The 26,525-nt window shown below is 32.8% G+C and overlaps 1 protein-coding gene across 2 annotated transcripts; it reads right to left on the bottom strand.

The window, feature by feature from the left end:
* Nucleotides 1-860: 860 nt before the first annotated feature.
* On the bottom strand, nt 861-3,661 carry LOC110668987 (gibberellin 20 oxidase 2). 2 transcript variants are annotated; one of them, XM_021830415.2, is made up of 3 exons: nt 2,920-3,661; nt 2,165-2,486; nt 861-1,254 (listed from the first exon to the last, which is right to left on the bottom strand). In XM_021830415.2, the coding sequence occupies exons 1-3, from the start codon at nt 3,417-3,419 to the stop codon at nt 988-990; spliced, it is 1,089 nt and encodes a 362-aa protein (XP_021686107.2). In that variant the 5' UTR covers nt 3,420-3,661; the 3' UTR covers nt 861-987. The 2 variants fall into 2 exon arrangements, with proteins under 2 accessions (XP_021686107.2, XP_057984700.1); XM_058128717.1 differs by having other exon boundaries at nt 2,165-2,387.
* Between the last annotated feature and the right edge of the window lie 22,864 nt (nt 3,662-26,525).

Genomic DNA, 26,525 nt, shown 5'->3' with positions numbered 1-26,525 from the left:
ATATAATTGATAAAAATGAAATTATTTTAATGTCTCTAATGATGAGATTTGTAGTATGAACATCTAAATATTATCAACTACATATCTATATTAAAAAGGTTTATTTTTATGTAGTATTATCATATTTCTAACAAATAAAAATAAAATTATTAAAGCAGTATACATGTATTAGCTTTTAAATAGAAGGAAATATTTATGCCTCAGTCTGACTTATATTTAGCAATGACAAATGGATTGAGTTGGATGAATTTGGATCATTCAGGTAATAGATAATTTTACATTTTTTAATGGATTTAGACCTATTAATTTCAAATTGCGAATGAATTTGGATTATTTATAAAATATTAAGTAAAATTAATTTCCTATTAAATTAATTAGGGTCAATTTATAAAATATAAATTATTTGATATAACAATTTTACTCATTTTAAAAAATTAATTTTTATTTAGTTTATTTTGAAATAAAAATTTAAGTTGATTAGGCGAATTTAAAGGATCATTTTCGAGTTTAATCATATAAATTATCATATGGGTCATTTTAAAATTTTTATAGAATAAATAAGTTAGGACCATTTTGGATCAAATAAATCCTAATCAAATTAAAATTTACCACTCTAGATATATTTGATATATTTATTTGATCAAATGGTACAGAGTTGATTATGAACCAGCCTACTTAGGATACCATTTGATGGCGAAAAAAAAAGACTTGAAACCCTAGAGGTTGATTGGGGGCAAAATAATTTGCTTTTTATTATCAATTTATTGAAATTTTAAAATTAATAACTATTATTGTTATTATAATTATTATTACTGATAAGAATGGAGAGAATCAGTAACACTAGTTGGTGAAAATCCTGCCAACATAAATTAAAATGCCCAGTTGGGAAAATATAAAAGAGAGAGATAGCTGGCTACATGGAAGCCATTAAATGTGGTTTAGAAGAAAGAAACAATAATTATCAAAAGCATCCAAAATAAGTAGAAGTTAGATGGTCTTAGAAGATCGAAGCCATTGGATGAAGCTTTGAAGTGTAGCAACATCAGCTCTGTAGTGCTTTTGTGTAAACTCCAATAAGTGAGACCATGTGAAATCTGGGTACTTCCTTGGCCCTTCTCTGCAAACAAGATCTTGTGGGGGTCTCACCACTTTGTCCTCTTTTGGACACACAAAGAAAACTAATGATCTTTTCTCTCTCTCTCTATTCACCACTGCTCTATGTAGGCAACTCTTGTATTTCCCATTGGATAATGCCTGCATACCATATCAAACAAATATAATTCATCTCATCCTATACTTGTGTAATTGAAATTTTTTTAATAATATTAAAATTGTTTTTAAAATTATAAAATTTTAAATGTAAATTTCAATAAAATTTAATACAAATCCTCAAGCATAAATTTGTATGTAGATTTTTTCATTCCTCTTACATCACACCAATAAAATGTTACAATAATGTTAATTTAATTTTATAGTAATAATTATTATTATTAATAATATTTTTTATTAATTATAATTTTATTATAAAATATTTATAAAAATAATATAATAATAATAAAATAAAATAATTCACATCAATCTATTATAAATTTATGATAATAAATTTTATATTTTTAATAGTAAAATTTTTATTATTAAATCTATTTTTTACAAGAGTAACTTTAAAAATTTATGCGCCTTGGTATGCACATTATTCCTTAAGGTTTTTTTTTTTTATTATTAAACTCTTGAATTTTGATTAAATTTCACATCAAATGTCAAGTTTTTGAAGAGGCTAATTTAAAAACGAAAAAAAAAATGGTCCGCTCATTTGATTCGCTATCAAATGTCATAATCTTAATAACAAATAATTAATGGCATGACCTACTTTCCCATACGTGTCACTGTCGTTGCACTGATGTTATATGACGTAGATTAGTCAGTCTACAAGATGAAAAGTGCACGATCCATGTATGCATGCGAAACTCATTCATCAATCTATACAGAATTTTTAATTTTTAGGGGTTTTTCATTAAAATTTAAACCCATAGATCATAATTTTGAAAATAATTCTAATATTATTACGTTAAAATTTCTAAAAGTATTAGCATTGATAATTTATATATATTCATACTTACCATGAACTATTGAAAAATAAGATAAGATTGTAAGGAATTTTAATTACCATGAAGGTATCACCAATGTTAATGACAAATGCATCGAGACGAGGTCGGATTGCTTGCCATTTGTTATTTGCAAAGACTTCAAGGCCTCCAACTTCATCCTGGTGAAGTATTGTTATGGATGTTGGGTCACAATGAGGACCGGTGCCAAGTGTTAGCCCTGAATTATTGCAAGGTGGATAGTAGTTGCACCTCATTATTGAGCCACCATCTTCAAAAAATTTCCTGTAGTAAAAACGATCCACTGTCAAGCTCACTGCCAATAGCTCCAAAATTACTAGAGATAACCTCCTCATTTCTTCACAGTATCTTTGGTAAACCCACCTACAATACCCAAATGTTCAAAACCATCGTGAGTATATATTTACTTTCTTTATAGAGAAATGAATGGATACTTGAATTTGAAAATTCATGAATTTACTATTAAATTAAGTTAGGTGATGTCATTTTACATAATCGATTGAAAAACTTAAATAATCCATTGAATTTGAAATTGAAAGTCTTTATAGCAATTGTTTTCTTTTATATAAAAACAAAAAATAAAGAAAAAAAATTCACGTGTAATCAATAAAAGGTGATTTAGTATTAATTTTTGAAGAATTTTTAAAAAATAATGAATTTTAACTTCATAATATGTTAAAAAAAAACTCCATAATATTAAAATTGCCTATTCGAATTTAATCATGTAAATTTATTTAAATAAAGATTTGAAAAAAGTGCGTAATATAAGAAGCCAATATAGAGATATATAGAGTACCCTGTTGGTTGAAAATGTTCCCCCAAGAAACGTTTGAAGTAATCAACGACGATTGGGTGAGAGTGATTCCCATGGTACCCAAATGAGAAAGTCTCCTTCCAAGGCAACTTAGACGAATACCGATCGGCATGAGCACCGGAATATCCAAACACACCGCCGGGTTGCCTGCGAACACTGAGCTTCTTATCTAAAGGGAGCTTAAAGATTGTATCAATTTCTTCATGCGCAGCTCGAATAAGGGAAGCATCAACTCCATGGTTGGTGACTTGAAAGAAGCCATGGTTTAAGCAAGCAACCCTAAGAAGCTCAGCTGCATGGGCAGTTTCCACTTCATCTCCTTTCAAGAAACCCTCCAAATCTATCAAAGGTTCATCAAGCTCGTCCTGGTTTCCAGCCAAATCACTATGGGGCCAAATGAACTCAGTTGGCAAGTTTGGCTGTTTCTGCAACGCAGATGAGTCAAAAACAAGAACCCCAGAAAGTTCTTCTCCTGTACTCATTTTGGGACGGACAGCAAGAATGGAAGCTAAGTGACATTAAATTAGATATAGGAGACACATTTGCCAAAAGAGGCTGGCTATTTATAGGAAGACCAACATGGAAGAGGAGAGAGAATGAAATAAAGAAGATGTGTCTCAAGTGATAGAGATTATAGTTAAAATGAAACCTAAATGGCATTTCAAGAAATATATTTCGCGGAACATATCTATTTTCTTTGTTAAAATACTATGTTTATTGTTTAGGCAAGAATGACTTTGTAGAAAAATCATCCGGTTACCCTTGATCTTTTGGTAGGTGTATCTTTTAATTTTGACAAGTTTTATTACTTTTTTTTTTTAATCCGATTTATTATTTATCAAAGGGAATAGAGAAGAAAATCTTGACTCTAACTCTGAGACTTTTTTCTTTTATATTTAAAATATCAAAAATAATTCTTATATAATTTTAATTTAAATTAAACTTAAGATTTTACAATTTTGTAATTAATTTTAATATTATAAATTGAAATTTTATTATTTTCTATTAATAAATTTTAATTTAATAAAACTAAAAATTATTAATAATACTGTGAGTGTAATGTTCCGGAAAATATTTATTTAATGAATATTTAATTTTCAAAACTTCTATTTAGTTTTTATTTATTTTTCGGGGTTTAACTTCAAATAAAATTATTTTAATTATTTAAATTTTAATTAATGTATATATTTAAGATCAATTGGCACCCTAAAATTTTTTATTTAGAGATTTTATATTTATCTTAATGTAAAATTTTATTTTTATTAGTTTTACGTCCTCTTGATTGGGAGGAAAAGAGGGAAAAAAAATTTGGATGAAAATGAAAGAGAAAAATAAAAAAAAATAACCTATTTATGAAAATTTTTGGACCATCTTGTAAAAAACTTTTGGGTGGAGGCATTAAATTGTAATTTTACATAACTATTGGCAAAATAAGAATTGGTACCCTATGTAACACCCATATACTAAGCAGTCTATATATTTTACTGTTTTGGTGACTAGTGTCTGTCCGAACAGTCAAAATATCTAGAACTATATCTGTGTTACCCAGAAAAGCCATGAATAAAAATTAATAGCAATTATATGAAGATAAAATAAAAATAAAGAAAACAAAGGCCACGGTGATGGGTGACCATACCGAGAAGTGACTATAAGGTCAGCCGTTACCCTGATTTTGAGTGGGACCTTATGGCACTCCAGGCCTAAGGATTATTGCGAAGCTAATGGTAATGTAAAAACCATAGAAAAGAATTAAGAACAAGTTCAAACAATTATATCAGGGTTCAAGAAGCAATCTAGCATTATTGGTAAAACAGATTAGACCGGTAAGGGGCAATTTGGTTAATTCACCTTTAGATGTGACTCTTGGCCTAAATGTCTAATAAAATGTAGAAAATTAAAATTTTGAAAAATAGATTTAAATTGAAGAGGTGAATGGAAGAAAAGAAATTCAAAAAATTAAAAGTTTTATGACATCATCATAGTGATGCAAGCATGACATCATCATACTGATGCAAGTATGACATCATAAATAATTATAATTTAATTAAATATTTTGGATAAGTATATAAAGGAATAATTAGCAATTAAAGAAAGAAAAAAAAATTGGTCATCATCATCTTCTTCTTGCCACCCCATCTTTCTGTCTTACTTTCTCTCACCTTCCTCTATTAACAACCAATTCAAGCTTCTAAAACCTTGAATTGTTACCATAAACCTTACCCAAAAATCATAGAAAACTCCTAATTTACCCTAGGAGAAGAGAATTGAAGAAAGAGTTGGGAGAAAATTTGAAGGATTTGGGAGAAGAAAGATTCATAGGCACTATTGAGGTAAGTCCCTCTCTCCTCATTTAAATTAAGTTATGCTTAGGGAAATAATGTGGGCAAGTAGAAAATTACTTAAAAACATGAAAAATCATGCATGTTTGAGGAGTTATGAAATCCGGCTAGCTTGCTAAGGTTAGGGAGTTTATGAGTTAAATTTAGTTAAAGATGTTTTATGGTGTTGTGTGAGGTGCTAGACATGATTAATGAAGAGGAATTGTCATGAATTGTGCTAATTGGTGAATTAGAGTTCTTGACAATTGGGAAATATGTCAATTGGTGTGTTTAGAAGTATGATTGAATGTATGGAATGTACTTGAGTTGTGAATGTGGTAATGTCCAATTCTGGATAGCTTGACCCTTGCCCACTCAAGTGGCTATAATTGAAATTCTGTTGCTCCAATTTGTGTAAGGCCAATTGGAGATGAAAATTAAGACCCAAAGCAACAATTTTCATGTAGAAACCTTGCCCTACAACTAACCACAAGTTAGTGTAAATTTTGGTTAAATTCGGATTCGGTACCCAGTTACCGAGCAGAATTGACCAAATGAACAGCACATGTTCAAATGGTCATAACTTTGTGTAGAAAGGTCTAAATGACCTGATTTTTGAACCATTGGAAAGATAGGACATACTAGAACAACTTTCATGAAGAACACAAATCTATGCCCAGGATTTCTGGAATTTGACCAATCCGGCCAGCCTTATTAAAAATAGCGTAACTTGAGCTACAAAACTCCAAATGGAGTGATTCAAGAAGGGAATTAAAGCTAAGAAATTAAGGAACAACTTTGATGAAGAAAGTTTAGCCAAATTTCCACTGTAAAATAGGCCAATGGAACAGTAAACTTAAGAGACAAAAACTGAAATTTTGGAATTTAACCCTAATAAGCCTTGCATTACTGTTGGTAACAAATATCAACAAAATTGTGACCCAAAATGTGGCATGTGGGTATATTTAGAACTAGCATACCTATTAATATTGAAAAAGTCAACATTTTAAAATGAATAGTTATCACACCCTACTCCTCTGTAAAGCACAACATGATCCCGTAGTATACCTAATGAATTACCATCTTTGTCTACTGATAACCCATTAAATACACTACAAAGGATTTTAAAACTTTTCTTACTTCTTTTCACAGTGGTGAGCACTATTTACAGGTGTTAAAATTTTTTTTAAACTGAAATGAAACAGCTAACACATTTGAATTATTAGGAATTTCTGTAAAAATTTTGGTGGAGTGCCATCTATATTTTGAATAAAATAGTTCTTCAATAACCTATAAAAAGCACTTCAAATATATTTTTCAATCTCAACTCCAATATTTAATCAACTCAAATCCACAATAATTTTTCAGTGTTATCAAAGGCTGAGATAAAAGAAATATATCACAAATTTTACAAGCCAAAATAATTTACAATTTATTTTACAACTTCAATGTACAATTTTAATTTACAACTGCTCAAAACCAAGAACACTATACACATACAATGAACATACATTACAATACAAAATGCAAAACATGGTATACTCAATATACCCGATGATCTCTCAGTGTTGCCCTAGCAGCCTAGTCTGCTGCCCTATCAGTCTGTCTATTTGCGACAGCAATGAAAAGCTATCGCTGAGCCATTGTCTCAGTGGTGCACAACATTAACCAAATATAACTTTAAAACACAAATCATAAGTCATATAAATAATGGATACTTAAAACCATAGTTAAATTCAAAGACAATGAATGTCACAAAAAATTTAAACTCTATTTCACAATATCATAATAAATCTCAATAAATCAAAACATAGTTAAATTCAAAAGACAGTGAATATCAATAAGAATTTAAACTCCACTTCACAATCTCACAATACATATCAATAAATCACACACAGCTTAATCATGTTCCAAAGTTCAATTCGTCCCAAAAGATGATGGCTAATGAGCAATTCAATTCGTCCCAAAAACCGATGGCTAATAAGGAATAACATAGCTAGCTAGTAAAAGTATGAGTACTCATTCTGTTCGTCCTCAACAGGCACACACCTCAATACTTCAGCCAGAGAGGGAATTCAATTCGTCCCACTAGATAAGCTAGCGAGGGATTCAATCAATATACATGATAGTTGTAGTTTCAAACCATTTACAATGCTTTTCAATCAATAAGTATCCATCAATATCATTTAAACAATTTCTCATAGTTTCAAACCATTTACAATGCTTTTTAAGCAATAATTATCCATTCAAACACATTTCCCCAATTTAAAACAATAATATACAAATAGTCATAATTTATTTCAATTGAAAATTTCAAAAGAAATAATTGTTGTGCACAAACCTCTGATAACTGTCTCTTGGCTCTGACTCAGTGTTTACTGAAGAAACGGAAGAGTGAAAAACACAAGTTTATACCATTGAATTCAAAATTTTTCACCTAGGGTCACATGCATCATGCAAGATTTATTTTTATCTATTTGATTTCAATGATAAACAACATATTAAAACTCTTTTAATATGTTTTTGAATCTGTATTTGCCATTTAAGATTTTAAAATTAATCAGATTAATTTTAGAACCCTAGATTAAATCAAGAACGATTACACTAACCTCTTGAAGCATTGCAGCGTGTCTGCGCCTTTGAGATTTGTCTTCAGGACACCAGATGTTGTCCCTCTAGCTTGTCCACACCAAGAACACCTATGGCAGCCCTTGAACAGCTTCTAAAGCCTTTTCTATTAATTAGAAATTCAAGTTCTGCCTTTTAAGAGATTAGAGATATAAACAGGACACTAGAAACAATTTCTAGTATTCTTAATTCAAGAGATTGATGGCTAATCTCTTTGAATTGATGAGAGATGAAGAACAATAGATGAAAAGCCTCAAAGTGGCGTGACAAAAGAGAGGAGTGGCTGCTGGTTATTTTTTCTTTTCATAACAACACTTAAATAGCTAGGTTAACACATTAAACCCTTGCCACATGTCACCCTTTGATTAGCTCTAGGTTTAAGTGACCCAATCACATTGTGCCAAGTGTCAAACCTATATTTAATCTTGATTTTAATCATCTTACATGATTAAAAAATATTTGGCAAGCTTATGTGTAATCCCATGTGTCACCATCTCATGGTGCCACGTGTCACACTGTGAAATGACCAAAATGCCCCTGTGTCTTAATTTTGAGTTCTTAACCCAAAATAATTAATTTTCTTCTTCTAATTAATTTACATCAAATATAAATTAATTAATTAATCTCTATTAATTAATTTCTCATTAATTAAATTCATATTTAAACACTTTAAATATAAATTTAATTTATACTACACATCCAATATTCTAGATTTGGTTTTAAGTCATGCTAGGGACTTTGCAATTTAATTGCAAACCAAACCTATTTAATTAATCAATTAAACTCTTTAATTAATTAATTAAATCATATTTAAATAGGTGATAACTTGTGTATATGTGTGACTTACTAGGCTCATCACTAATTGGCAATGAGACATGATATCAATTCTTAATATCATCAGAACTCTTTCTTACCATAAATGATTTCTCTAAATCATTTTATGCACCTCATAGACCATGGCTAACACCTAGCATAGCATGCCATGGCCACCCAATTAGTAATAAGGTTTACATTAAATGAACCTATAATCATATGTTACCATGCACTAGAATCTCTTTGTTTTAAAATCCCAACTCAAGCTGGAGTCATGGTTTATGTCAAACTCCATTTGCTATGAATATTATGTTCTCTTTTAATTCCAGTTCTTGATTAAAAAGATTTTCTCATCAGAAACTCTTTTCTGTATAAATCTATCTGTCCTGGCCAGGAACTTTAAACATCAAGAACAATTAAATGAACATAGGATTTTATCTCTATTTACTTAGAGGAACAGATTCCATCTTGATCAACACCTACCTCCATATATAACTAGTAGGAGCCAACACATGCCCATATACCCATACATAGTACAAGTATGAAAGTAGTATCAAACTCAAACTACCTATATACAAGATAACTATGCTATCTCAGGTCTAAAGATTATATGCACTGATATGATTTATGACAAAATATTGACAAGAGTAAACTCCATGTGCTTGTCATAAGTGTCATTGGTTCGGCCTACTTATCATTTATAAGTGCCTATCATGTTTGTTATATGGCATGAGACTCACCATTCCATCTTATTTATATCTCATATAAACAACTTGGGAACAAACATGAATACAATCTTTCTGGATAAGTCATGTCCTTATTATGAAGTATCCTCGATTGTGAACCTATTTATGATACTTTGTGCTAGAAATATTGTCACTCATATTCTTAACAACTTAAGAATAATATTTCTAACAAAATATCAATGGACCTTTTCTATTACACATAAATATATTATGTAAACAGAAAAGTGGAAATGCCTTTTATTAATAAAAATATGTACAAGATACATACTAAATGATATGCTCTAGGGGATACTACTAACAATCTCCCACTAGCACTAGAGCCATTCATTACAATATCTTAGACCTATCTTCTCAAGATGTTGGTCTAACTGAGTCTGTGACATAGGCTTAGTGAATGGATCAGCTGAATTTTCAGCTGATGCTATTTTCTGCATGGCTACATCGCCTCGCCTAACTATTTCTCTGATAATGTGGTAGCGCCTTTCTATGTGTTCGGATTTCTGGTGAGACCTTGGTTCCTTTGCCTGTATGACTGCTCCATTATTGTCACAGTGTAGTGGAACTGCTGACTCAATGGAAGGAACTACTGTAAGTTCTGTCACGAACTTCTTTATCCAAGCAGCTTCCTTTGCAGCATCTGATGCAGCAATATACTCAGCCTCTGTAGTGGAATCTGCAGTCGTGCTCTGTTTGGAACTCTTCCAACTGACTGCACCTCCATTACAAATGAACACATATCCAGAGGTAGACTTTCTATTATCGATATCTGATTGGAAATCAGAATCAGTATAACCATCAAATTGTAAGTCTCCACCTCCATAAATCAAGAATAAATTCTTAGTTCTTCTCAAGTACTTAAGGATATTCTTGACAGCTATCCAGTGTTCCAAACCTAGATTGAATTGATACCTGCAAGTCAAACTAACAGCATATGAGATATCCGGCCTAGTACACAATATTGCATACATTAAACTTCTAATAGCCGAAGCATATGGAATCCTGGCTATCTTATCTCTTTCTTCAGGTGTCTTTGGAGACATCTCTTTAGAAAGTTGGATACCATATCTCACTGGTAACAATCCTCTCTTGGAATCAAGCATGTTAAACCTCTTTAATACCTTTTCCAAGTATAGACTTTGGGATAAACTAATTATTATTTTCGCTCTATCTCTATAGATGCGAATCCCAAGAATATAGGTTGCCTCCCCTAAGTCTTTCAAGGAGAATGTATTTGACAACCATACCTTTATTGTAACACCCCTATGTTTGGTAGTGCGTACTACTGTTCCGGTGACCAGTGTTGTCCGGACAGCTAGAATGCCTAGAACTACACTTCGAAATGAGTGAGGAGACATAAAATAATGAAATACAAGAAAAGAAAATACAAGAAAAACAAAGAAAAAATAATAGTAAAGAAATGCAACCAAGTTAAGCGAGCCGAGAACCCTAGTGATGGGTGACCGCACCGGGAAGTCATCGCGTGGATCGTTGACTAGCCCTGGACCGCAGAGAACCCTGAAAAATATTTTTAGGACTTAAATAGACCCCTATTGAAGTATAAATATTATTAGAAATATTAAATAAAAATTAAATAATTAGTACAAAGAAAAGTGGGAAATCAAAAAACGAACAAAACCCGGTGTTTCCAAAAAATCGGGAATGCAACCCGAACTGGGGCATTGCGGTCATTTGACATCCCGAGTTGTCTTTTGACCTAAATGTCCATTAAAAATAAATAATATTACACTTCGAAAATATAATGAAAAATTAATTTAGGGGTACCTAATGTTAATAGTAAAAATGGAGGGTAAATTGACTAATTAACACATTTAAACATATAATATAGTTTATAATTGGTGAGTGGAGCACTAAGGATTATAATAACCATTAAATGGGCAGATTTCTCCACTAACTAACTCATTTTCTTCAAGCTTCCAACAATGGCCGATTGTCACTCCCAATTCTCCATGGAAAATTTTCCATGCAAAGCTTAATTCTCTCCCATTTTCAACATAAAACCATAAATTCTCTTCATTAAACTTGGTCCACACCTCTTGGGCAAATTATAGGGAACAAAAAGGAAGAAATTTGGGGAAGATTTAACAAGCCCCAACAATAGGTAAATGTTTAAATTATGTTTTTTCTTAAGTAAAGTTTATGGGAAGCTTGAGATAAAATGATTGATGAAGAAATTTTGAGTTTTTGGTGAGTTATGATGGTGTGTACTTTTGGCAGCCATGGAAACACCTTGAAGGCAGTTTATTTGTACTTGTAAATGGTGAATTAAATGATTGATTAAATGTATATTGTGTAGGAAATTGTTTGGGTGATGTATACTTAGTGTATGTAAATGTGAATTGAAATTTGAAGCTTGGAAATGAATGGAATGTAAAGGTACCATTGTGGCAGTTTGTTAACTCTTGATGAATGCTGGAATTCATGCTTGGTTTATGGGATAATGATGTTAAAATGTGTTGGTTGTTATGGCAGTTTGAGTGTATCTATGGTGGTGTGAAGTGGGACATGTAAATGACCATGAATTGGTGATTGAGTTGTTGTAAATTGAATTGGACAAATTCTGCACTTGTTGGTGCACATTGAATGTAATTGTAAGCTGCAAAAATGACCTATAATGTGTTGTGAATTATGTTTAGGTTGTGGTACAACCAGAATTGGTTTGAATGTTAAGTTTTGTGAGTGTTAAAAGTGATGCTTGATGTGTATGCAAGAAATGCAATAAGGCAATTTGAGTTTTAGGCCTATAACTTTAAGTGTGTGGCTTCAATTGGTATGAGACCAATTGGAGGTGAAACTAGGTACAAAATGTGCCAACTTTCATGAAGAAAGCTTATCAAAATTCTGCTTGCAAGGTAGCTTGAAAAATGACCAAATCCGGATTAAGTGCAATTGAGGCCTGAAAATTAACCATTTGGGCAGCAGTTAGTTTTTAGGACATAACTCACTAAAAACAGGTCCAATTGACATGAAATTTTAACCATGAATAGTTAAGACCCATATCTACAAGTCTTATGAAGACACCAAATCCCAGAAATGACCATAAGCAAGTCAAACAGCTTGCACAAATTCAGGTCCAAAAACTGGCCGAACCTAAAATGACCTAAAGTGACCTAAAATGACCAATTTTGGTGCAATTTGACCAGCAATAGTAAAATGACCATAACTTGGCCTACATAACTCAGAATGACCTAAAATTTTGCCTCGCGTTCCATAAGACATAGATCTACAAGTTTGTAGTTTTGACCGAAACCCAAAAACCGAGGGAACTAGGTCTCCGGCTAGGTCAAACTAGTATCTCGGAATCCAGCAGATTGCAAGAAAATGCAAAATACATAGAAATGAATTTGGTAACATGTACCAACCCTAAAAGACTATCAAATGTGACATATTAGTAACACTAAAACCTAATTTACCTAAAACGCATCGAAGGCCGATATATTAGGTTGATTAAGCAAATAATAGCATTCAGTGAATTACTTATCAAGCATTATCATTAGAGACAGTTTAATTAAGTACTGAAACACTTCAAATTGTGTTTCCCAGTTAGCAAAGAGTCAGGAAAAGGGAAGGAAACACTGAGTCCAGACCAGGAGACAGTTATCAGAGGTTGGTGCACAATAACTATTTCTTTTGAATTATGTTCAATTGGAATAAATTATGACTATTTGTATATTATTGTTTTAAATTGTGAAACTATGAAAAATTGTTTGAATGATATTTGATGAATTTTATTGCTTGAAAAGCATTGTAAATGGTTTGAAACTGTGAAAAATTGTTTGAATGATATTGATGGATACTTATTGATTGAAAAGCATTGGAAATGATTTGAAACCACAGCTATCATGTATATTGATTGTATTCCTCGCTAGCTTGTCTAGTGGGACAAATTGAATTCCCTCTCTGGCTGAAGTGTTGAGGTGTGTGCCTGTTGAGGACGAATTGGATGAGTACTCATATTTTTGCTAGCTAGCTATGTTATTCCTCATTAGTCATTGACTTTTGGGACGAATTGAATACCTCATTAGTCATCGACTTTTGGGACGAATTGAACTTTAGAACATGATTAAGCAGTGTGTGATTTATTGATTTGTATTATGAGATTGTGAAATGGAGTTAAATCCTTATTGACATTTATTGTCTTTTGAAGTTAACTATGTTTTGATCTCTGAGATTTATTGTGATATTGTGTTAAATTCCTTCTGACATTCATTGTCTTGAATTTAACTATGATTTTAAGTATCCATTATGTAACACCCCCCACCCGACTACAGTGTAGCCGAGCAAAGTGTGCTACATTCAGTGCCGGAGCACCCTATCTTATCTTACTTTATTCCTTTCATAATTTGATCTCATTATATTTTAATATTAATTATTTTTCGTCGGAGAAACCTGCGGAGTTTCCCCTATTTTATTACCAGTTGACGTATTTTACTATTTACCTGTTTGAAAATTTCAATAATATTAACAAAAAAAAAATCTTATCCATGCTAATCATAATTATCTCATCAATCATTCTCATAATTTTCTCATATTTCAAATCTCATCTATACATTTCAATTTCATAATCACTTCCATACATTTCCACTCATACTCAATTCATATGTAAACATTCTCAAATTCAATGAGCAAAATTTTCAAATTTTCTTAATTTACATAATTTACAAAATAATTACAAAATTTCATAATTTACATGATGTATAAACTAATTACATATGACAGAGCTAATTTATTAATTTACATCACATTTATATTAATTACCTATTCCTAATCTACATTATAATGCAATATCTAGCATTTTATACAAAATACAAAATATGATCTATATGGGCCCTATCTACATGCATTGCTGAGGAGGTGACAACCTTGAATACTCTAGCCACTTCTGCAGATCTGGACTGCAAAAATCTTAGTCAATGTACCTGCGCGAGGGAACAAATCCATCGCGCTAAGCATTGCTGCTTAGTGGTGCAATAATATAACAAGAAAATAAAATATACAAATAAAGAAAGAAAGAAGCATAATTTGAATATTTAAGAATCAATTTAATTTAATACAATGTGTCTAATATTAATTATCTTTTGTTCTCATTTATTTCGCTTTGGAAGCGTTTAATTCCAAAATTCACAGTGATAATGTACAACATACAGAATTAATAAAAATACTCAGATTATATTTATATGGAAATAGAAGGCACATTTAAAATATTTAGTTAAGTTATACCTATTTTTGCAACTCTTTTGTCATTTTACTTAATAATTTTTATGTGGTTTGGATCATTTCATAATTCTAACTAATTCTTTGAAGTCTTATTAACTCATTTATTTGATTTCTAATATTTTTAATTACTAATAGTCTTAATTTATTTCAATAAATTACACTGCCCAAGTAACCTACGACAGGCTGACTAAACTGGATAACGGGTCGTTGGCACTGGACACCGCGGTGCCTCGGGTCGTCATACCATGGGATGCAGAACGTCAACCACGTATGCAGTCAGTATGGCTAAAAAGCCATGATATCACATAATCGGGCATAAAAGCCATGAATGTTGGCTTAAAGCCATGAATGTGGGCACAAAGCCATGAATACGGGCATAAAGCCATGAATACAGGCATAAAGCCTTTTGCAGTACTGCTAAAACAATACCCTATTGGCATGCCAAACTATCCAATCTGACACACATGTCTAGGCAATACAAGGGCACATAATATCATTAAATATTAATATATTGTGTTTTATGAGTTTATTATTTCATGATAAATTTCAATTATAATTCATACATTCATTTGATCATTTATATGATCACAATTCACATTAATTATCCTTTTATATCATTGTGCTCAAAATACTTCTCCTCTCTACAATAATGAGAACTAATGTCTCATTCATACATTAATATGGTTCATTTATTCATTCATTATGTTATTCATATTGATCACAATTCTAAACAATGGTTCACATGTTCCATTGTATTCAAAACATTTTTCCTTTCTCATTTATACATTCAAGAATCTACTTATGTAATTACAAATTTTATATTTCAAGTTGAGTTACTAATATTTTATGAATTCCATTTGTGATGGGCATATAAGCCCTAACTATCTATTCACATCAATTAGGTGACTTATTTTTCATGTTTCAAGTAATCCATGAATATTTCATGGATTTCAAATTTATGGCCTTAATTTCTTTTTAACAATTTTGACTAGGACGCATAGCCTACATTTGTCATACAATTCTAAGCATTTAAGCTTAGAATTGGTTCTAGGTTTTCATCTTAATTTACTAATCATTTTGATTACTATTCACCTACTAGTCAACCAAAATGTTGACTTTTTTATACTTAATGGATATATTAATTCTAATTACACCAAGATCAAGCATTTTGAGTTTTATATTTGCTAGTATTAATTGCCAATTGCAATTTAAAGTCCCCTAGATGCATTTCTAAATTTTAAACTTTGAATTTCAAGTTTGGTGTCACTATTCACCTCATTGGTCAACAAAAATGTTGACTTTTGGATAGAAAATAGGTACATTGGTTTTAACACTCCCAATGCACCACATTTTACATTTAAAACTTGTTGGAATTGATTACCATCACCATTTCTAAGCTTAACACAAGAGAGCAGAATTTTCAGTTTTTAAAGCTTAAATTTACTGTTCCATTAATCACTGTTGCAGTGGGAATTTGAGGAAATGGTAAACATGAAAGTTGTTCCTTACTTTGTCTAGTTGAATTTCCTTTTTTGAATCACTCCATTTGGAGTTTTTTAGCTCCAGATATGGTCCAAAAACCACAGCTGGCCGGATTTAAATTCTGCAGAATTTACCAAATCTATAGTACCATGAACAGTGACTGTGACTACCATTTTGGTTAGGTTCTGATCATAATTTGGGGTAGGTTTCTTCATGAAAGTTGTTTTTCTATGTCTTATCTTGTTTCTATAAAACTTTCAGGTCAATTGACCATATCTACAGTGAGTTATGGCTAAATGAACAGTTACTGTTCATTTGGTCATTCTGCAGTCTTTGTTGCGAGGTATCCGGATTGGAGCCAACTTTTGGTCCACTTGCTTTGGTCTTTTGGGCATGGTTTCTTCAGAAAAAATGTGCCATTATAAGCCTAGTTTCATGTCTAATTGGCCAAACACCAATTGAACCAACACAGCCAAAGTTATGGCTATCTAAGTGGGCTGCAATCTCAGCCACCATGCTGCACTCTCTAGGCAGTATACTCATTTACTTTGCCATGCTATATTTCAGTCCCAATTATGGTCAAATTTCCTCAAATGGTCACTAATTGACCACTCTAAGTCCAACAAAACACTCATTCCTATTCCTTCAATAGGGCTGCCGAAATTCATGGTAGGCATACACTCAAATTTGGTTCATTTAATCCACAAATTCATATTGATTTCAAGTCTCTAACAAAGAAAATAAGGGTTTTAAGTAGATAGGTGCACTAACCTCTTGTAGGGCAGAATTTTCCAAGCTTGAACTTCACTTTCCTTCCTTTTCTAGGCTGCCAAACACTTCCCCAAGATGAGTGGACAAGTTTTAATGAAGGTGACTTAGGGTTTAGTAGTGGAATTTCATGGGAAATGGAAGTAATTAAAGGAAACTTTCATGGAGGGTTATGGAGGGGAGGTTCACGTTTTGAGGAAGAAGAAGAACCAGAAAATTGGTTTCTTAATTTGCCATTTTTCTCTTTTTAAAGAGTCTTTGTTGTGTTGTTGAATGGTGATTAGTGGAGGGCACTTAAATGACATCATGGTGATGTCATAATTAAGCATTTAAGTTATTTTCTTTTTCTTTCTTTTCTATTCATTTTTAATTTAATTTTTAGCAATATTTATTCATATTTTAGATTATAATAATTATTTACTTAACTGGACAAGTCGGCCAAAAATCGTCTCTGAAGGCGAAATGACCAAAATGCCCTCCGTTTGGCTTAACGGGTCAAAATTGTCTGTACCTATTGAAAAATTTTTCCAAGTATTTTCTTGGCATTCTAATGCCATAGGAACCTCAATGACCCTTCTCTGGAGTCTCAAAAATTATTTTATGAATTTTTCCCCGGGTCTAGGGCTCCTCGTTGCGAGAACCGCAACTTCCCTCTGGTTACCCATCGCTTGGGCACCGGCTCGTTTAACTTGGTTGTATTTTATTTCAAAAATTTTTCCTAAATTTTTCTTATTAATATTTGAGTTAATTATGGTTTCTGACTTTAGTTTAAATATTTTTCCGGACGTTCTAGCTGTCTGGACCGACACCGGTCACCGAAACAGTAGAATGTACGGAATTGCTACAGTGAGGGTGTTACAATTCTTCCCCTCTAATTTAAATTTCGTCCTCAAAATTTACTGGGTGTTTTAGGTTCTGAGAAAATTCTTTTACCTTTCTATTACTCCATCTGTGTACTTCTTTTATATATATATGGTACTATTTAGTCTTTTCGAATCTATCATTATACACTTAGGCATATCATAAAGGAAGTACTTTACCTCAAATTCACATTTGGGGCTTCTTGCTCCTCTCCGGCTTCGGTGACATTACTGTTGTACTTGGTCCTTTCACGACCTCTGTCTGGGTCCGTGGTAAATTCCTCTTAGGACAATCTTTCAGACGATGGTCTATGGCCCCACATCTATAACAGGCTCCAGTCAATCCCCTACATTCACCTTTATGCCACTTGTTACAATGGCCACATTTTCTTACTAGTCCTGACGCACTCACTACTAGTGTTTTTGGTTGATCTCTTCTGGGTATAGGCCTGGGTCTGGATCTCCTACTTTGATCAAATGTCTGACTTAATTATTCTCTCAGCCTCTTATTACTACACTGTCCAAATTTCCTCTTTTGCTGATCACCTCTCCTCTTCTGTTCCTCTTTATGAACACAGCTAATATATTTCTTTCTGAACTCTATCAGAAAGAATTCCCAAGTTACGTCGGCTAGTTGCACTGCCTTGGTTACAACATCCCACCACCGATATGCAGCTTCTTGTAACAATGAAACTGCACACTCCAAACTCTGTTCGGGTGTGCAATGGAGCTGCTGCAGGACTCTTTTAGTCCTTTCTAACCAATACTCAGCAGCTGAAGAATCGTCTTTCTTTCTACCATTGAAATCTACAGCTCCATGTTTCTTAATTTTTCCTAGAGGTGATTTCCGCTGAAGCGGTGGTGGAATAACCCCAGTCATCTGTCCGAAGAATTCAGTCATCTGCTCAAACAAGGCCTGTTGGGGTTGTACAAGCACCTCTTGCACTGGTGGAGCAGGATCTCCCTGATTTCCAATATCACTCCCAATCGGAATGCGGCTTACTACTTCTTCTTCTACTGCCCTCTGCGATTCTGAGTCCATATCTTAACCTAAAATAACCAAGAAAACAGATCTGTATTAGTGTCACCTCAACTCATATGAATGCAATGCATGTTATGCACACTATCCCTTTCCGTCTATCTATGCCTAGGAACGCCTAAACCGTGCTCTGATACCACTTAGTGTAACACCCCTCACCCGACTACAGTGTAGCCGAGCAAAGTGTGCTACATTCGGTGCCGGAGCACCCTATCTTATCTTACTTTATTCCTTTCATAATTTGATCTCATTATATTTTAATATTAATTATTTTTCGTCGGAGAAACCAGCGGAGTTTCCCCTATTTTATTACCAGTTGACGTATTTTACTATTTACCTGTTTGAAAATTTCAATAATATTTCCAAAATAAAATCTTATCCATGCTAATCATAATTATCTCATCAATCATTCTCATAATTTTCTCATATTTCAAATCTCATCCATACATTTCAATTTCATAATCATTTCCATACATTTCCATTCATACTCAATTCATATGTAAACATTCTCAAATTCAATGAGCAAAATTTTCAAATTTCCTTAATTTACATAATTTACAAAATAATTATAAAATTTCATAATTTACATGATGTATAAACTAATTATATATGAAAGAGCTAATTTATTAATTTACATCACATTTATATTAATTACCTATTCCTAATCTACATTATAATGCAATATCTAGCATTTTATACAAAATACAAAATATGATCTATATGGGCCCTATCTACATGCATTGCTGAGGAGGTGACATGTGACAACCCTTACCCGATTACGGTGTAGCCGAGCAAGTTATGCCACTCAGTGTGCCGGAGCACTCTATTTTATCTTAATTCATTTTTATCATAGTTTTGAATATAACTTGTGAAATATAATTCATTTTAAGCCATTTATCGAAATTACTATTTATTTGAGGTTCCGAAAATTTTATAGAAAATCCCAGTGAGTGCTTGGCTAAAAATGGAGAAAAAGCAGTTCTTGGAACTGTGAAAAACACTTCCTATATTCATTTTCCATCATCTCAACTCCATTTATCAAATTCTCAACAATGTTCAATCTCAGTTCTCATTCATCCATCTCATATGATACCATGCATAAATCATAGATAAACATTCACTTTTCCATTTACAACCACACTTTTCATTATTTACATGAATATCAAAATACATTACATAAGTTTCAAATACATATGAGAAAATAAAATCAATTACAAAATACCAAAATGACATCTAGCGTCCTACCAATGCAATCGGCGGTGAGGTGACACGCACACTATGCGTAATCGTGAACCGCCTTACGAATCGTGGTCTCATGGCGCTCTGTCCAATCTTTCGATACCTACAGCGTTGCAAAGCGACGCGCTAAGCATAAAGCTTAGTGGTGCAAATAATAAAATAGAAAGAAATAATATGCAATATAAAAATCATAATTTCTTAGCCATTGTGTTCATAAGAACTGAATAATTACCAACTTAGTGTTTAGTCGAGGGCTAATTACGTTTTATGATATTAACTTCTTCATGAATTTTAAGTTTTCATTGTATTCTATCGTAATCATTCCTGATATTTAGTTTTCGTATTTTCTTCAATAATCAGTTCAATTACAGTTATACTTTTCCATGCCCAAGTAACCTATACTGGACGACTGGACTGGATAATGGGTCGTTGGCACTGGACACCGCGATGCCTCGGGCCATCATACCATGGGACGCAGAACGTCAACCACGTATGCAGTCAGTATGGCTAAAAAGCCATGATATCACATAATCGGCATAAAAGCCATGAATACGGGCATAAAAGCCATGGATACGGGCATAAAGCCATGAATACAGGCATAAAAGCCTTTCCTTTCGCAGTACTGCTAAAACAATACCCTATTGGCATGCCAAACTATCCAAACCAATCACATTAGGCCTACTAGGGCATTTTGCATTTTTAAGTTTCACAATTTTTGAATTTCAAGTTTTCATGTCACTATTCATTTCCTTAGTCAACTAAAATGTTGACTTTTGCATAAACAATAGGTACATTGGTTTTAATACTCCCAACATACCACATTTTGTATTCAAAACTTGTTAGTTTTGGTCACTTTCTCAAAGTTTAGGTCATTTTGGCAAAATTGCCAATTTTTTTGGATTTGGTGTCACTATTCACCTCATTGGTCAACAAAAATGTTGATTTTTAGAATAAAAATGTGTACATTGACTTTGGCACTCCCAACATACCACATTTGGTGTTTAAAACTTGTTGGCATTAAGTGTCAATACCATTTCCAAGCATTAAACCAAAGGAGCAGATTTTTCGGTTTTGGTGAGTCAACTTCACTGTTCCATTGGACAATGTTGCTGTTGGAATTTGAAGAAATGTAAAACATGAAAGTTGTTCCTTATTTTGTCTAGTTGAATTTCCTTTTTTGAATCACTCCATTTGGAGTTTTGTAGCTCCAGATATGGCTCAAAAACCCAAGCTGTCCGGATTGCCAAATCTGCAGATTTACCATATCTACAGTGCATGAACAGTAACTAGAGTCACTTGGTTGGATGGGTTCTGGCCATAATTTGGGGTAAGTTCCTTCATGAAAGTCGTTTTTCTATGTCTTATCTTGTTGCTGTAAAAATTTCAGGTCAATTGACCAAATCTACAGTGAGTTATGGCCAAATGAACAGTACTATTCATTTGGTCAATTCTGTAGAGGCAGTTTCAGGGTTCTGGATTGGGGCCAAGTTTTGGTCCTCTTGCTTTGGTCTTTTGGGCATGGTTTCTTCAGCAAAAATGTGCCATTATAAGCCTAGTTTCATGTCCAATTGGCCAAACATCAATTGGACTAACACAGCCCAAGTTATGGCAGTGCAAAGGGACTGAATTTTCAGTCCCTATCTTTGTCTGTCTAGGGCAGCCTGGAACCCCTCTTTGCAACCTTGTTCTTCAGTCCATTTGTTGGTCAAATTACCTAAAATGGTCACTAATTGACCATTAAAATGCTCTCTTATAATTTCCTAAACCAAATTACATTTTTCTCACAAAACCCTAACTCAAATTCATGTTTTTATACAATATGTCTTAGTTAGCTTTTTAATCATTATTCTTGTATTTACAAACTTCCAACATAACTCTAATTCACTTCAAACTCATAAAAACACTCCCTCCTATTCCATAATTAGGGCAGCCGAAATTCATGTACACCTTCACAAGAATTTTTGTTCATTTAATTTACATTTTCTCACTAAATTCAAGTTGCTATTTATGAAATGAAAGAGTTTTAAGTATATAGAGCACTAACCTTGTTGTATGCCAATCCAAGCTTGAGAGAACTTCACTTTCCTTCTTCTTCTTGGCTGCCAAGAGCTTGTTTAAGGTGTGGGATTAATTTTTGATGAAGGGACTTATGGGTTTTAGGGTGAGGAAGCATGGAATTTAAAGCTTGAAAGAGCTTTCATGGAGGTGGCTATGGTGGAAACCCTCTCCTTCCTCTCTCTACGTTTTTGGCTGCTGGTTTTTGGTCCATTTGGTCTTCATTTTATGTCTTTTAATGGTTTAGTCAAATGGTAGCTTAATGGTGATTGGTGGTGGCTTTTTAATGACATCACCTTATGTCATTATTAAGCCTTTTTCTTCATTTTCTTTTCTTTCCTCCACTACTCATTTTTAATTTAATTTCTAGTAATGTTTATTCATATTTTGAGTCATAATAATTATTTACTTAACTGGACAAGTCGGCCAAAAATCACCTCTGAAGGCGAAATGACCAAAATGCCCTCTGTTTGGCTTAACGGGTCAAAATTGTCTGTACCGATTGAAAAATTTTTCTAAATATTTCCTTGGCATTCTAATGCCATAGGAACCTCAATGACCCTTCTCTGGAGTCCCAAAAATTATTTTATAATTTTTCCCCCGGGTCTAGGGCTCCTCGTTGCGAGAACCGCAACTTTCCTCTGGGTTACCCCTACTAGAACATACTCGTTTAACTTGGTTGTATTTTATTTCTAAAATTTTTACTAAATTTTTCTTATTAATATTTGAGTTAATCATGGTTTCTGACTTTAGTTTAAATATTTTTCCGGACGTTCTAGCTGTCCGGACCGACACTGGTCACCGGAACAGTAGAATGTACGGAGTTGCTACCGGGAGGGTGTTACATGACAACCTTGAATACTCCAGCCACTTCTGTAGATCTGGACTACAAAAATCTTAGTCAAAGTACCTGCGCAAGGGAACAAATCCATCGCGCTAAGCATTACTGCTTAGTCGTGCAATAATATAACAAGAAAATAAAATATACAAATAAAGAAAGAAAGAAGCATAATTTGAATATTTAAGAATCAATTTAATTTAATACAATGTGTTTAATATTAATTATCTTTTATTCTCATTTGTTTCGCTTTGGAAACGTTTAACTCCAAAATTCACAGTGATAATGTACAACATACAGAATTAATAAAAATACTCATATTATATTTATATGGCAATAGAAGGTACATTTAAAATATTTAGTTAAGTTATACCTATTTTTGCAACTCTTTTGTCATTTTACTTAACAATTTTTATGTGGTTTGGATCATTTCATAATTCTAACTAATTCTTTGAAGTCTTATTAACTCATTTATTTGATTTCTAATATTTTTAATTACTAATAGTCTTAATTTATTTCAATAAATTACACTGCCCAAGTAACCTACGACATGCTAACTAAACTGGATAACGGGTCATTGGCACTGGACACCACGGTGCCTCGGGCCGTCATACCATGGGACGCAGAACGTCAACCACGTATGCAGTCAGTATGGCTAAAAAGCCATGATATCACATAATCGGGCATAAAAGCCATGAATGTTGGCTTAAAGCCATGAATGTGGGCACAAAGCCAAGAATACGGGCATAAAGCCATGAATACAGGCATAAAGCCTTTTGCAGTACTGCTAAAACAATACTCTATTGGCATGCCAAACTATCCAATCTGACACACATGTCTAGGCAATACAAGGGCACATAATATCATTAAATATTAATATATTGTGTTTTATGAGTTTATTATTTCATGATAAATTTCAATTATAATTCATACATTCATTTGATCATTTATATGATCACAATTCACATTAATTATCATTTTATATCATTGTGCTCAAAATACTTCTCCTCTCTACAATAATGAGAACTAATGTCTCATTCATACATTAATATGGTTCATTTATTCATTCATTATGTTATTCATATTGATCATAATTCTAAACAATGGTTCACATGTTCCATTGTATTCAAAACATTTTTCCCCTTTCATTTATACATTCAAGAATCTACTTATGTAATTACAAATTTTATATTTCAAGTTGAGTTACTAATATTTTATAAATTCCATTTGTGATGGGCATATAAGCCCTAACTATCTATTCACATCAATTAGGTGACTTATTTTTCATGTTTCAACTAATCCATGAATATTTCATGGATTTTAAATTTATGGCCTTAATTTCTTTTTAACAATTTTGACTAGGATGCATAGCCTACATTTGTCATACAATTCTAAGCATTTAAGCTTAGAATTGGTTCTAGGTTTTCATCTTAATTTACTAATCATTTTAATTACAATTCACCTACTAGTCAGCCAAAATGTTGACTTTTTTATAGTTAATGGATATATTAATTCTAATTACACCAATATCCCATATTTTGAGTTTTATATTTGCTAGTATTAATTGCCAATTGCAATTTAAAGTCCCCTAGATGTATTTCTAAATTTTAAACTTTGAATTTCAAGTTTGGTGTCACTATTCACCTCATTGGTCAACAAAAATGTTGACTTTTGGATAGAAAATAGGTACATTGGTTTTAACACTCCCAATGCACCACATTTTACATTTAAAACTTGTTGGAATTGATTACCATCACCATTTCTAAGCTTAACACAAGAGAGCAGAATTTTCAGTTTTTAAAACTTAAATTTACTGTTCCATTAAGCACTGTTGCAGTGGGAATTTGAGGAAATGGTAAACATGAAAGTTGTTCCTTACTTTGTCTAGTTGAATTTCCTTTTTTGAATCACTCCATTTGGAGTTTTGTAGGTCCAGATATGGTCCAAAAACCACAGCTGGCCGGATTTCAATTCTGCAGAATTTACCAAATCTACAGTACCATGAACAGTGACTGTGACTGCCATTTTGGTTAGGTTCTGGTCATAATTTGGGGTAGGTTTCTTCATGAAAGTTGTTTTTCTATGTCTTATCTTGTTTCTGTAAAACTTTCAGGTCAATTGACCATATCTACAGTGAGTTATGGCCAAATGAACAGTTTACTATTCATTTGGTCATTTCTGCAGGTGCTGTTGCAGGGTATCCGGATTGGAGCCAACTTTTGGTCCACTTGCTTTGGTCTTTTGGGCATGGTTTCTTCAGTAAAAATGTGCCATTATAAGCCTAGTTTCATGTCTAATTGGCCAAACACCAATTGAACCTACACAGCCAAAGTTATGGCTGTCTAAGTGGGCTGTAATCTCAGCCACCATGCTGCACTCTCTAGGCAGTATACTCATTTACTTTGCCATGCTATATTTCAGTCCCAATTATGGTCAAATTTCCTCAAATGGTCACTAATTGACCACTAGAATGTTCTTTAACAATTTCATAAGCCAAGTCCAATTTTTCACTCCTAAACCCTAGCTCAAATTCAAGGGTTACACCAATTACCTTAGTTAGCATACCAATTCATTATACTTGTGTATATGTACCTTAAACATCATTTCTAGTCCACTCTAAGTCCAACAAAACACTCATTCCTATTCCTTCAATATGGCTGCCGAAATGACCAAAATGCCCTCCGTTTGGCTTAACGGGTCAAAATTGTCTGTACCGATTGAAAAATTTTTCTAAGAATTTTCTTGGCATTCTAATGCCATAGGAACCTCAATGACCCTTCTCTGGAGTCCCAAAAATTATTTTATGAATTTTTCCCGGGGTCTAGGGCTCCTCGTTGTGAGAATCGCAACTTCCCTCTGGTTACCCATCGCTTGGGCACCGGCTCGTTTAACTTGGTTGTATTTTATTTCAAAAATTTTTCTTAAATTTTTCTTATTAATATTTGAGTTAATTATGGTTCCTGACTTTAGTTTAAATATTTTTCCGGACGTTCTAGCTGTCCGGACCGACACCGGTCACCGGAACAGTAGAATGTACAGAGTTGCTACAGTGAGGGTGTTACACATTATTTATATGATTTTTGAATTGTGATTTAAAGTTGTATTTGGTTATTGTTGTGCACCACTGAGACATTGTCTCAGCGATAGCTTTTTATTGCTGTTGCAGGTAGACAGACAGACAGGGCAGCAGACTAGGCTGCTAGTACATCCAGCGAGAGATTATCGGGTATATTGAGTATACCACATTTTGCATTTTGTACTGTAATGTATGACTACTATATGTACATATTGTTCTTGGTTTTAAGCAGTTGTAAATTCAAATTGTACATTGAAGTTGTAAAATAATTATGAGTTATTTTGACTTGTAAAAAAATCGTATTATATTTCTTGTATCTTAGTTTTTGAAAAATCACTGTGGATTTGAGTTGAGAAATATGTTGTGTTGAGAAATATGTTGGAGTTGAGATTTGGAAATATATTGAAGTGCTTTTTACAGGTTTTCTGAAGAACTGTTTTATCCAAAATACAGATGGCACTCTGCCAAAATTTTTACAGAAATCCCAAATA

This window comes from Hevea brasiliensis, chromosome 10 (genome assembly GCF_030052815.1).
Source record: "Hevea brasiliensis isolate MT/VB/25A 57/8 chromosome 10, ASM3005281v1, whole genome shotgun sequence".
Taxonomy (NCBI): Eukaryota; Viridiplantae; Streptophyta; class Magnoliopsida; order Malpighiales; family Euphorbiaceae; genus Hevea; species Hevea brasiliensis.
Note: the sequence above shows the minus strand (reverse complement) of the source record. Positions and strands in the feature narration are given on the sequence as shown.

What these genes read in the sequence shown, in the direction of transcription:
- LOC110668987 (XM_021830415.2), bottom strand. Translation starts at nt 3,419, where the DNA reads ATGAGTACAGGAGAAGAACTTTCTGGGGTTCTTGTTTTTGACTCATCT. An exon ending in GAACATTTTCAACCAACAGG is followed by an intron (nt 2,487 to 2,919) that starts GTACTCTATATA and finishes TGGGTATTGTAG; the next exon opens with GTGGGTTTACCAAAGATACT. An exon ending in ACATTGGTGATACCTTCATG is followed by an intron (nt 1,255 to 2,164) that starts GTAATTAAAATT and finishes TATGGTATGCAG; the next exon opens with GCATTATCCAATGGGAAATA.